This window comes from Chiloscyllium punctatum, chromosome 19 (assembly GCF_047496795.1).
Source record: "Chiloscyllium punctatum isolate Juve2018m chromosome 19, sChiPun1.3, whole genome shotgun sequence".
Lineage (NCBI taxonomy): Eukaryota > Metazoa > Chordata > Chondrichthyes > Orectolobiformes > Hemiscylliidae > Chiloscyllium > Chiloscyllium punctatum.
This window is the reverse complement of record NC_092757.1, coordinates 96,701,261-96,714,624: the sequence shown is the minus strand read 5'-3', so window position 1 is coordinate 96,714,624 and position 13,364 is coordinate 96,701,261. Positions and strand designations below refer to the sequence as shown.

General features: G+C 44.1%; 1 protein-coding gene across 1 annotated transcript in view; it reads left to right on the top strand.

Annotated features, from left to right (window-relative positions):
- The first annotated feature begins 7,066 nt into the window (after window positions 1–7,066).
- abr (ABR activator of RhoGEF and GTPase) overlaps window positions 7,067–13,364 on the top strand; it is a 119,201-nt gene continuing 112,903 nt past the window's right edge. The window contains exon 1 of the mRNA XM_072590121.1: window positions 7,067–8,441. Within this exon, the coding sequence (XP_072446222.1) occupies window positions 7,364–8,441 (1,078 nt within the window). The 5' untranslated portion in view covers window positions 7,067–7,363. The remainder of the gene's footprint in view (window positions 8,442–13,364) is intronic.

The following is a 13,364-nucleotide window of genomic DNA, read 5'->3' as shown; positions in this document are numbered from 1 at the left end:
TATGGAGTCACTGTTTATTCAGCAGGGCAATGATCGCTCACTGTGTAACTGTATAGAATCAAAAGGCCATTTGGCTTGTCATGTGTGTGCAGATTCTCTGAAGGAGCAATTTATTACAGCTCCTACCTTGCCCTCTACTTGTAGTTCTGCACATGATTTCTTTTCAGATAATCCAGTTCCCTGTTGAGTAATTTAATTGATCTTCTCTCCATCACCCATTAAGCATATCCTGAATTCTAACCACTTGCTGCATGAAAAGCTTTCTTCTCATGTTGTTAATTCTGTTTATGCAAATGACCTTTAATCTTTGCCCCTCTAGTTCTTTTTCTTGCTACCGGTCAGAACAGTTTCCCTCTATCTACTCTGTCTAGACTCCACATGACTTTGAACACTACGATTAAATTGCACAACAATCTTTTCTCCAAGAAAAACCGTCCTACCTTTACCAATTTATGTAAGTAACGGAAATTCCTTATCCCTACAACCACTCTCGTGAAACTTTTCTGCACCTTTTCTAAAGTCTTCTCTCCTCCTCAAAGTGTGCTGTCCAATTTGACAGTTTGTCTAATTGCAGCTGAGGCTGAATCAGTGTTTTATGTTAAATTTCATGCATTTTTGTGTGGTGATATTGATTTATTGTTGTCAAGTATCTAAATACAATGAAAAGTTTTGTGTGCAGTACAGGCAAACTTTAACATACAAGGACATACAGATCATTAGGCAAGAACTCCATAAATAGGAGGTTGGCTTGCATCATGGTCTGGGCTATGTTCACAACTTTCTGTAGTTTCTTACAATCCTGAACAGAGCAGTTGCCGTACCAGCAGTGATGCACCCAGATAGAATGTTTTCTGTGGCGCATCTGTAAGGGTTGATGAGGGTCCCTATGGACATGCCGAATTTCCTTAGCCTCCTGAGGTAGAAGAGGTGCAGGTTCAATACCTGCCCTGGCTGAGATTAGCATGTAGAATCTGTCCTCTCAACCTCTTCCCTCTCCTGAGGCATGGTGACCCTTAAGGTAAACTACCACCACTTGTCCCTTTGGAACAAGATGAGATGTTTAGGGGTTAATTTGCTCCGCTGACGTTCAAGAAATTGGCTGTCCTGGTGGGGGAGGTGGTATGTTTCTCTGTCTTGCAGGTAGAATGTAAAAAAATTACATTGCCATTTCCTGCTATTCAGAATCAATAAGAACACTGAAGTTAAGAATCTAACCACAACCTGCAGTTTCAAATAAAAATTACACCAGGTCTTGCCATTAAGGAATAATCTAATCACATTGTTTCTGGATGTAATCAAATCACTACATTGTGTCTTGATTGACGAGTGGCTGGGGGTTGTCTTGTGGGCATTACTGATTGTGATGTAAAATCTTGTATAAAGGAAAAATAGTCTCTTTGTTGAGAGATCTCTTGACACGGCTCTGCGAGCATTGCGAAGAGGGTTAAGTGGTCCTCTGAAGCTTGTACTTAATAAATTTTACGTATTGCAGTTGCATCAAGTGTGTAAGAATCTCAAGAAAAACAACCTAACCAAGGGAACAACCCTCCATAACACTGGTACGATAGTTCTTTACCTTTTTATGACTAGAGTCAATACATCTAAGCTATTTAATAAACTAATTCCTAATTGTACAATTGAATTCCTGATCCCAAAAAAAATCGAGTCGATGTTTTAATTTTTCAGGATTTGGAGTTGTTTGTGCAATGCAGATATTTGGTTTGAAAAGTACAATTTTTTCTTTAAGGATTTTAGAATATTTTGTTGGGTGAGGTAGAAAATCCTCGGATTCTGATCTCTGTCAGAAGAGAGCATTTGCTATTGGTCAGTGACTTCACAGTCTAGTGACTGATTTGGTAGCTAGGCAGTCAGCCCACAATCCCACATTCTCAGCCAATCATGCAACTTTGTCTGCAGTTGGCTACCCCAATAGTAGCTCAGCTGCTAATCTTGAAAGTGTTACTCTGGGGAGAGCAATAATGCAGGTTAACTCCTCCATGTCTACAGCAGCAATGAGAAAACACACCTTGTCAAAGCTGTTCGGTCATGGCTTGGCCTAGTTGATGGTAGGGGAAGAACCAAAGAAAGGAAATGTGTAGACTGAGAAATGCAGGGACAGGATGAGAATGGAAAATCAAGAACATAGCAAAGCAGAACAGAGCTAAAACAGTCAACCTCTTCAACCTGCTGTTGTTCAAGATGATCACGTGATGTTGGGTTTCAACTCCTACTTTCTTGCCTGCTCCTTATTTCCCTTGATTCCAAACGTTTGGCTTAATTCTTAAGCTATTCAATAATGGAACAACTCCAACCTGTTGGTGTAGAGAATTTGAAATATTCACAGGCTGCTCAAGAGGAACATTCTCCTCTAACCTTGCTGATTGGTCCTTTGGAGAAAGTGAGGACTGCAGATGCTGGAGACCAGAGTTGAAAAATGCGGTGCTAGAAAAGCGCAGCAGGTCAGGCAGCATCCGAGGAGCAGGAGAATCGACGTTTCGGGCATATGCCCTTCTTCAGGAATGAGGCTGGTGTGCCAAGCGGGCTGAGATAAAATGTAGGGGGGAGGGAATTTGGGGGAGGGGTGCTGGGAATATGATAGGTGAAAGGAGGTGGGAGCGGAGAGGTCGGGAAGAAGATTTCAGGTCAACAGGGCGGTGCTGAATCCAGGGGTTGGGACTGAGATTGGTCCTTTGTCCTGGGACTGTTACCGCATGCTCTAGATACCCCAGCCAGGGGAAGCAACTTCTGAGTCCACCTTGTTTAGCCCCTTCAGAAATTACCCTGCTGAATTCCATGGAAGCAATCTAATGAGCTGTACTGTCTGCAATATACTTCCTTAGATAAGAAACCTAAACTGTGTGCACTATTCCAGATGTGATCTCGCTGAAGATCTCTCAGAATTGTAGCAAAACCTCTTTATACTTGTATTCCACTTGCCTTGCAATAAAGGTCAATATGCCATTTGTTCTTTTAATTACTTGCTGTAACTAAATGCTAACTTTCTTGTAAGATCACATCCAATTTTCTCTGAACTTTAACATTTCTATGTTCTATTAGAGAAAGCTTAGGGCCAGTCAAGGATAGTAGTGGGAAGTTGTGCATGGAGTCCAAGGAGACAGGGGAAGCGTGAAATGAATATTTTTCATTAGTATTCACACTGGAAACAGACAATGTTGTCGAGGAGAATACTGAGATACAGGCTACTAGACTAGACAGAATTGTGGTTCACAAGGAGGAGGTGTGAAAATAGATTAAATCCCCTGGGTAGGATGAGATCTATCCTAGGATTCTCTGGGAAGCCAGGGAGGAGACTGCAGAGCCTTTAGCTTTGATCTTTATGTTGCCATTGTCTACAGGAATAGTGTCAGAAAACTGGAGGATAGCAAATGTTCCCTTGTTCAAGAAGAGGAGAAGAGATAACCCTGGAAATTACAGACCAGTGAGCCTTACTTTGGTTGTGGGTAAAATGTTGGAAAAGGTTATAAAAGATAGGATTTATAATTATCTAGAGAGGAATAAGTTGATTAGGGATAATTAACACAGTTTTGTGAAGGGTAGGTTGTGCCTCACAAACCTTATTGACTTCTTTGAAATGGTGACCAAACAGGTGGATGAGGGTAAAGCGGTTGAGGCAGTGTATATGGATTTCAGTAAGGCATTTAATAAGGTTCCCCTTGGTAGGTTATTGCACAAAATATGGAGGAATGGGATTGAGGGTGATTTAGCGGTTTGGATCAGAAATTGGCTAGCTGAAAGAAGACAGGGTAGTGGTTGATGGGAAATGTTCATCCTGGAGTTCAGTTACTAGTGGTGTACCACAAGGATGTGTTGTGGGGCCACTGCTGTTTGTCATTTTTATAAATGACCTGGATGAGGGCGTAGAAGGATGGGTTGGTAAGTTTGCAGATGACACTAAGGTCGGTGGAATTGTGGATAGTGCTGAAGGATGTTGCAGGTTACAGAGAGACATAGATAAGCTACAGAGGTGGGCTGAGAGTGGCAAATGGAGTTTAATGTAGAAAATTGAGAGATGATTCACATTGGAAGGAGCAACAGGAACAAAGGATACTGGGCTAATGGTAAGATTCTTGGTAGTGTAGATGAGTAGAGAAATCTCTGTGTCAATGTACATAGATCCCTGAAAGTTGCCACCCAGGTTAATAGGGTTGTTAAGAAGGCATACGGTGTGTTAGCTTTTATTGGTAGAGGGATTGAGTTTCAGTGCCATGACGTTATGCTGCAGATTGGTTCCACAGTTTGGCACAACATCAAGGGCCAAAGTCCTCCTCAGCTTACATTCCAGCTCAGCATTGTATCATCAACATAAATAAATTATTCTGTCGCTTCATCTGAAGTCATTAATATAGATAACTGAGGCCCCAGTATTGGTCCTTGCAGCAATTCACAGGTTTATAGCCTGCCAATATTAAAATGCCCCATTCATCCTTACTTTCTTGTTCTTGTTGTTATCCAATCTCTGATCTAAGCTGCTTTATTACCCTCACTTCCTGAGGCCTCTTTTTTTTTCTTTTATTCATTCACAGGATGAGGGCGTTGCTGGCTAGGCAGCATTTATTGCCCATCTCTAATTGCCCAGAGGGCAGTTGAGAGTCAATAACATTGCTGTGGGTCTGGAGTCACACGTCACTTAGACCAGGTAAGGATGGTAGTTTCCTTTTCTAATGGACAATAGTGAACCAGATGGGCTTTTCCAAACAATCAGCAATGGAGTTATTCTTCCTGATGAATGGCTTTTGCCTAAAATGTCAATTTTTCTGCTCCTTGGATGCTGCCTGACCTGCAGTGCTTTTCCAGCACCAAAACCTAGACTCTAATCTCCAGCACTCACTCTCACCTAATGGATTTATGATCATCATTAGGTTCTTAATTCCAGATACTTACTGAATTCAAATTCTACCATCTGCCATTGGCAGGATTCAAACCCGGGTTGCCAGAACGCTATTGGAGTCTCTGGGTTAACAGCCCAGTGATAACACCACTGGGCCATCACCTCCCCTCTTGTGTATTAACTTTTTGTGTAGTACTTTATTGAATGATTTTTTTAGTTGAAATCTATGCATATTATAATAACTGGTCTTTCTTTGACTGCCCTATTAGTTTTATCCTCAAGCTCTTGATACATTTGTCAAAAATTATTTTCATTCTGTAAGTCTGTATTAACCTTTAAGTCCATTGTTAAAGGGAGGTGATGGCCTAGTGTCATCACAAGTCTATTAATTCAGAGACCCAGGTAATGTTCTGTGGACCCATGTTCAAATCCTGCACGGCAGATGGCGGAGTTTAGTTTGAATGAAAATCTGGAACTAAGAGTTTAATGATAACTGTGAAACCACTGTCTATTTGTTTGGGGAAAAATAACGTTTGATTCACTGGTGCCATTTAGGGAAAGAAACTACCTAGTCTAGGCTATACCTGACTCCAGACCCAACGTGGTCGAGTTCTAACTGCTCTGTGGATGATTAGGGATGGGCAATAAATGCTGAGTGATGCACACGTTCCATGAATGAATAAAAAAACTTAACAACAGGTGCCAGATTTTTCCAATGATTGATGTTGGGTTAACTGGCCTATGGTCCTGTTTTCTCTCTTCCTGTCTTTCCTGAATCAATTGACATTAATTGATGTTTGTTGACATCCATTTCTTTGGGACCATTATAAAATCTAGGAAGATCAGGGCTTTTAGAATTTGTAGGTGTGGCTGTTGAAGCCGATGGATTTGTTAGTTTAATCCCTTCTGTTTCTCCAGTATCTTTTCCCCTGTTGATATTAATTTCCTCAGACTTGGGAAGAGGGTTTGATTGGGAACAGCATGTAAAACGCTGTGTCCACTGGTCTGTGTTCTGATGCCAAGGTAGGTAATACAGCCTATCATGTTGATACATAAAGATGTGTCAAGAGTCAGTTGTTAATCATGATTTGTTGGGGGCAGCATTCCCAATTCTTTCAGAAGCACTTAAAGAACAAATTATCATTTTCCAGCAGTTGTGTGCTTTGTAGTTTCTGGCCAGGTACAAACTGAATTAATAATACAATGTGAAGTTTAAGGAAATGGCCCCTATTCAGCAGTGGGCAAAAGTCCAAATCCACACACTTATCTTCATTATTCTGAAAGATATATTCCCTTGATATTCAATATGGCTAACTTATATATGTTAATAAATTCCCAGTCCCATGGTAACTGGGATCTTACTTCCATGCAGTTCTCATCAAATCTATCCTGAGCACTGTGTCCAGTCAGTTCAGATCAGACCCACTTTGAACACTCCATTTCTGGCAACTGAGATATGACAGAGAATTGCTGGAGGTGGTGTCGAGAGCATTTGCCACCAGGTGGAACCCCAGGGTCATGATGGGAGTTAAAGGGAGAGCTTGTGGCTTTTCAAGTTGGAAATAAGCTGATTTTATGGAGAGATAGTAAGGAGTCATTGGAAACGAGTAACCCAAAGAATTATTCTAAATGAAACAGGAGGGGAAAGTGTCAATCATAACTTTGGGGCTGATTACCAAAGGTTTTTAGTGGTCAACACTTAGCACTGGACAGTGCAAGTGGCCAGATGTTTGAAATAATTTAAGAAAGTATTCAGTAAGCTTATCAGGAAATTTCTCCATTCAAGACGAGAGGGAGACTGAAACCAGGAAACTACAGGCCTAATGGCTGTATTTGGGAAAGCACTGGAATCTATTGGGGGGGCCTTGCAGGGCACTTTGAGCATGTTAGTACAATCCAGCCTGGTTTTGTGAAGGGGAAATCATAATTGACTAACTTATTTAAATTATTTTGGGATATGGGCCGGGTGCTGGCAGGTGGGACTAGATTGGGTTGGGATACCTGGCTGGGTTGGAGCGAAGGGTCTGTTTCCATGCTGTACATCTCTATGACTCTAATAACAGACAGTGTCGGTTTAAAGTTAACCAGTGGAAGTGCTACACTTCGATTTCCAGAAGACATTTGACATTTTTTAAAAAAGTTACTAGACAAGGTGAGAGTAGTTGATGTAGTTTGTATAGAAGGTGTGTTAGTGAGAGGAAGCAGCAGTGAGTCAGGGGTGGGCTGTGCCCTGGACAGGAGGGAGGGAGGAGCAGACAACTTTACCGAAACATTTCACATCCTCAGGGACCGAGGACTCGGGCCACAGTTTGGAACGGAGGGTGTTTTAACATTAACAAAGATAGGGGTTTGTGAATCTTTGGGCAGTATGTTTGTGGAGGGGGTTAGGCCGGTCCGGGCCTGACCTTTCCCGGAGGCGGGGAGAGCCCGCGGGGGCCGGCCCAGGGCGGGGCCGCGCCGCGCCGCCAGCACAGGCCCCAGGCCCCAGGGTGAGGGAGAGGGACGGGGACGGGGATGTGGGACCCGGACGAGTTTGAGCGGCAGTGGCTGAGGGAGTTCCCGGGAGGAGAGAGCCCGGTTCCCCGCCTCCAGTTACACTCTGTGTCCGAGCTGGAGGCTGAGCTCCGGCGGAGTGAGGAGAGGCTCCGGGCCGGCCAGCAGCTCCTGGCCCAGGAGAAGTTTAAAGTGATTTACCTGCAAACTGTACTGGAGAGACACAGCCCCCAGGGTCACCTGTACCCCCACACTGAGGGTCAGGGGGTAAGGGACAGACCCCAGGGTCACCCTTACCCCCACACTGAGGGTCAGGGGGAGAGACACAGCCCCCAGGGTCAGGGGGAGAGACACAGCTCCCAGGGTCAGGGGGAGAGACACAGCCCCCAGGGTCACCTGTACCCCCACACTGAGGGTCAGGGGGAGAGACACAGCCCCCAGGGTCACCTGTACCCCCACACTGAGGGTCAGGGGGAGAGACACAACCCCCAGGGTCACCTGTACCCCCACACTGAGGGTCAGGGCGTAGGGGACAGACCCCAGGGTCAGGGGGAGACGGACCGATCCGAGGGGGATGGACCCCAGGGTCAGGGGGAGAGGGATGGACCCCAGGGTCAGGGGGAGAGGGACCAATCCCAGGGGGATGGACCCCAGGGTCAGGGGGAGAGGGACAGATCCCAGGGGGAGAAGGAGAGGGACAGAGCACCAGATCAGGAGGGGAAGGAGGAGAGCCCCCTGGGTGAGAGCGACAATCTCCCAAGACACTGGGAGAAGGGCCCGGTTGAAAAGGTTCAGAGGGAATGTGATTCGGGCCAGTGGGAAACGAACCTCCACCAGAAAGAGCTGTTGCCGAGCCAGGAGCACAAGGAGGATGCAGATAGTGACCTGGATTCTGTCTCTCCAAGCCCTGGTTATTTAGGGCCAAGCTGTCTACGGAGGGGTCAAAGGGTAAACCGGATCCGAAATGGCAGTGGATCCCCGATTGCGAGCCCCAGGTTGAGGAGACGCCAATTCTTGACCGTTCCACACGATTCAGAGCGAGCTTCCAGTGGAGCAAGTGATGGGTACACGAGTTCGGAGCATGAAGACTGGAGTTCAGGTAAAGGAGACTGAAGAAGATGAAAAATAGTAGTGAAAATTAGTGGGAACATATCTGTCACTGTCTGAAACTTGGGTACAGTACTGGTGGCAACAGGTCTATCAGTATATAACACTGGGGTACAGTACTGGTGGGGACAGGTCTGTCACTGTATAACACTGGGGTACACTACTGGTGGGGACAGGTCTGTCACTGTATAACACTGGGGTACAGTACTGGTGGGGACAGGTCTGTCACTGTATAACACTGGGGTACACTACTGGTGGGGACAGGTCTGTCACTGTATAACACTGGGGTACAGTACTGGTGGGGACAGGTCTGTCACTGCATCACACTTGGGTAGGGAGTACACAGGATGTGGTGAAGACTGCGGACATTCAGGCTGTAATTTGAACTTGATCAGTATTTGAATCTATGTGCAGGGCTCTGGGAATAGCTATAGTGCAACACTAAGTGAGTTGCTCCTTCAGATGGGTAGCACAGATTTGACAGTCTGAACGGCCAATCTAGTGAACCTTCATCATACTGTCTCCAATATAAGGGGGAGACAATTGTTTGGAAATACCAGTATTTCAGAAATGTTTGAAGAGAGCTTAGCAACAGATAGCATCACTTTACTCCAGTGCTTGGAATGTGAAAACGATGTGTAAGCAAAACAATCTTTGCTTCTGGTTTAGATGTTTAATTTTTCCAGTTTTTCCAATTGCGTGTTTACCAGTTCAGACACTTGCAGTCAGGATTCAACCACCATTATATAATCTGAAAATTCCAAAATTCAGAAAAGACTTGGCTTTAAGCACGCCAGTGTGGAGAGACTACAGTCTTTATCTTTTCCTGAATATGAACATCAAATTGTATGCCAACTAGCTGTGGCCTCAGTAAAACCCTGTAAAATCAAAGCACGACTTCTTTATTCCTATACTGCAATTCCTTTGCTGTAATGTCCAATAAGTCATTTGACTTCCTAATCCCTTGTGGTGACAGCATATTGACTTTCTGTATTCCTCTACAATCACATACAAATCTAATTTAATGTTTCAGATATTTAAAAAATTATTTTTCTCTATTCTCAGTGAATAAGCTCACATTTTTTACATTGAGGTAGAGTGTTAGTTACTGGGGATTTGTTGGATTTTAATCCACCGAGTTTCTCCAATGCTTTTTCTCTGCTGATATTGATTACCTTAATTTCCTCACTCTTCTTATCCTCTCGATTACTCTCTATTTCCAAAATGCAATATGTTTATTATATTGTGAAGACTGATACAAAAGTGTTTGTTCAATGTCACAGTAATTTCCTCATTCCTCATGATAATTACTCCTGCCTTTACTTTGTTCACTTTGGCAACTATCTTTTTAGATAATTATAAAAAGCTCCTCCACTTTGTTGACCTATTTCTAGCTAGTTCACACTCATTTTATTCCCTTTGATCAACATTTTTCTTAAAATGCTCATGGGAGCATGATTTGTGGGGAGCCACAGTTGGCCATTGGCCCTTCAGGCCTGCTCAACCATTCAGTGAGGTCATGGCTGATCTGGTTGTGGGCTGAGTTTCGCCTTCCTGTCAACCCTTCCAGAACCTTTGACTGCCTTGTCTTTCAAAGATCTATCTGAATCATTTGAAACCCCAGCCTCTCTCTGATCTGGAGAAGAGAATTCTACACTCTATGACAGTTCTTTGAGGGAAGAAACTTCTCTTCATTTTTGTCTTAAAAAGGAAACCTCCCAAACTAGGTGGCATTTTTTAAGAATTACTTTCTCCCACAAATAGACCCATCTTCCTAGTCTTCACCCTACTCTGACCCCTCGAGGTGTTTGCATGTTTGAGTAGATCACTCCTCATTTTTCTGCACTCAACTAAATCTAGGCCTCGCCTGTTCAATTTGTCTTCATAACATTTTCATCCTAGGAATGAATAAGGTAAATCTTCTGCAAATTTCCAACACATTTCTATCCTTGTACAAATAAGGAGACCAAAAATTGCACTCAGTCCTCCAGATGTGGTCCCATCAATGCCCAACGCAGCTGCAGTGTCGGTTCACTACTTTGATATTCTAATTCCCCATAATAAAAGATGATACTCCCGATTCTTTAGACTTGCAAAAAGTCTTTCCAATATTATAAGCAGTCTCTTTTAATTTAATATTATCCCTAACCATCTTAGTAAGCCATGGATGGATCTTAACAGGAAGTGGTTGAAATGAATAATTTTGACACCTTAGGAAGGAAACTAGAGGAATACATGATAAAAAAGTGGGATGGAAAGTTTTGCTGAAAGACTGAGACAAGGAAAATTGAAGGATAGGAGAGTTGAGTGAAATATGAACATTAGTACAAAATGGTTGGACTGAATGGCGTGTTTCTCTGCTGTAAATTCAATGAAAAGTTTAAATGTCACTGCTCTCATTGTCTGAAATGCATGACATTACAAATTGACAACAAGACAGTGTTTGACTGAATGTAGTATCATAAAGTCTGAGCAAAACTGGAATCGGTGAGAATTGGGGGGAGTCTCTCCACTGGTTGGAGTCATATCTGGCACAGAGGAAGATAGTTGCCTTTGCTGGTGATCAGTCATCTTAGGATATCTCTGCAGGAGTTCCTCAGGGTAGTGTCCTAAACTGAATCATCTTCAACTGCATCATCAATAATCTTCTCTCTCTCATAAGGTCAGAAGTGGGGATGTTCGTCAATGATTGCACAATGTTGAACACCATTCATGATTCCTCAAATATTGAAGTAGTCCATGTTCAAATGCAGCAAGATCTGAACAATATCCAGGCTTGGGCTGACAAGAAGTGCCAAACAATGACCACCTGTAAAAAGAGAGAGAATCACGCGTTAGATATTCAGTGGCATTACCAGCTGAGCCCTGACTAATAACATCTGGAGGGTGAACCATTGACCAGAAACTGAACTCAGTCAAAAAGTGTGGTGCTGGAAAAACACAGCTGGTCAGACAGCATCCGAGGAGCAGGAGAATTGACATTTTGAGCAGAAGCTCTTCAAGAGGAATTCCTGATGAAGAGCTTATGATCAAAATGTTGACTCTCCTGCTCCTTGGATGCTGCCTGACTGGCTGTGCTTTTCAGGCACCACACTTTTTGACTCTGATCTCCAGCATTTGCAGTCCTTGGTAATACGAGAACGAGGGTAGGTCCGATCAAGGACAGTGGTGGGAGACTGTGTAGTGAGTCGGAAGAGATAGGAGAGGTCTTGAACAAGTACTTCTCTTCAGTATTTACGAACGAGAGGGACCGTATTGTTGAAGAGGAGAGTGTGAAACGGACTGGTAAGCTAGAAGAGATACCTGTTAGGAAGGAAGATGTGTTGGACATTTTGAACAACTTGAGGATAGACAAGTCCCCCGGACCTGACGGGATATATCCTAGGATTATATGGGAAGCAAGAGAGGAAATTGCAGTACCGTTGGCAATGATCTTCTCGTCTTCACTGGCAACTGGGGTGGTACCAGGGGACTGGAGAGTAGCGAATGTTGTGCCCCTGTTCAAAAAAGGGAATAGGGATAACCCCGGGAATTACAGGCCAGTTAGTCTTACTTCTGTGGTAGGCAAAGTAATGGAAAGGGTACTGAGGGATAGGATTTACGAGTATCTGGAAAGACACTGCTTGATTAGGGACAGCCAGCACGGATTTGTGAAGGGTAGGTCTTGCCTTACAAGTCTTATTGAATTCTTCGAGGAGGTGACCAAGCATGTGGATGAGGGTAGAGCGGTGGATGTAGTGTACATGGATTTTAGTAAGGCATTTGATAAGGTTCCCCATGGTAGGCTTATGCGGAAAGTCAGGAGGCATGGGATAGAGGGATATTTGGCCAATTGGATAGAAAACTGGCTAACCGGTCGAAGTCAGAGAGTGGTGGTAGATGGTAAATATTCAGCATGGAGTCCAGTTCCAAGTGGAGTTCCGCAGGGATCAGTTCTGGGTCCTCTGCTGTTTGTAATTTTTATTAATGACTTAGATGAGGGAGTCGAAGGGTGGGTCAGTAAATTTGCAGATGATACAAAGATAGGTGGAGTTGTGGACAGTGAGGAGGGCTGTTGTCAGCTGCAGAGGGACTTAGATATGATGCAGAGCTGGGCTGAGGAGTGGCAGATGGAGTTCAACCCTGCCAAGTGTGAGGTTGTCCATTTTGGAAGGGCAAATAAGAATGCGGAATACAGGGTTAATGGTAGGGTTCTTGGACAGGTGGAGGAACAGAGGGATCTTGGGGTCTATGTACATAGATCTTTGAAAGTTGCCACTCAGGTGGATAGAGTTTGTAAGAAGGCCTATGGAGTATTATCGTTCATTAGTAGAGGGATTGAATTCAAGAGTCGTGAGGTGATGTTGCAGCTGTACAGGACTTTGGTTAGGCCACATTTGGAGTACTGTGTGCAGTTCTGGTCGCCTCACTTTAGGAAAGATGTGGAAGCTTTGGAGAGGGTGCAGAGAAGATTTACCAAGATGTTGCCTGGAATGGAGAGTAGGTCGTACGAGGATAGGTTGAGAGTTCTCGGCCTTTTCTCGTTGGAACGGCGAAGGATGAGGGGTGACTTGATAGAGGTTTATAAGATGATCAGAGGAATAGATAGAGTAGACAGTCAGAAACTTTTTCCCCGGGTACAACAGAGTGTTACAAGGGGACATAAATTTAAGGTGAAGGGTGGAAGGTATAGGGGAGATGTCAGGGGTGGGTTCTTTACCCAGAGAGTGGTGGGGGCATGGAATGCGCTGCCCGAGGGAGTGGTAGAGTCAGATTCATTGGCGACCTTTAAGCGGCATTTGGATCGGTACATGGATGGGTGCTTAATCTAGGATAGAAGTTCGGCACAACATCGTGGGCCGAAGGGCCTGTTCTGTGCTGTATTGTTCTATGTTCTATGTTCTATGTTCTATGTTCCTTACTTTCCCCCAGAAAC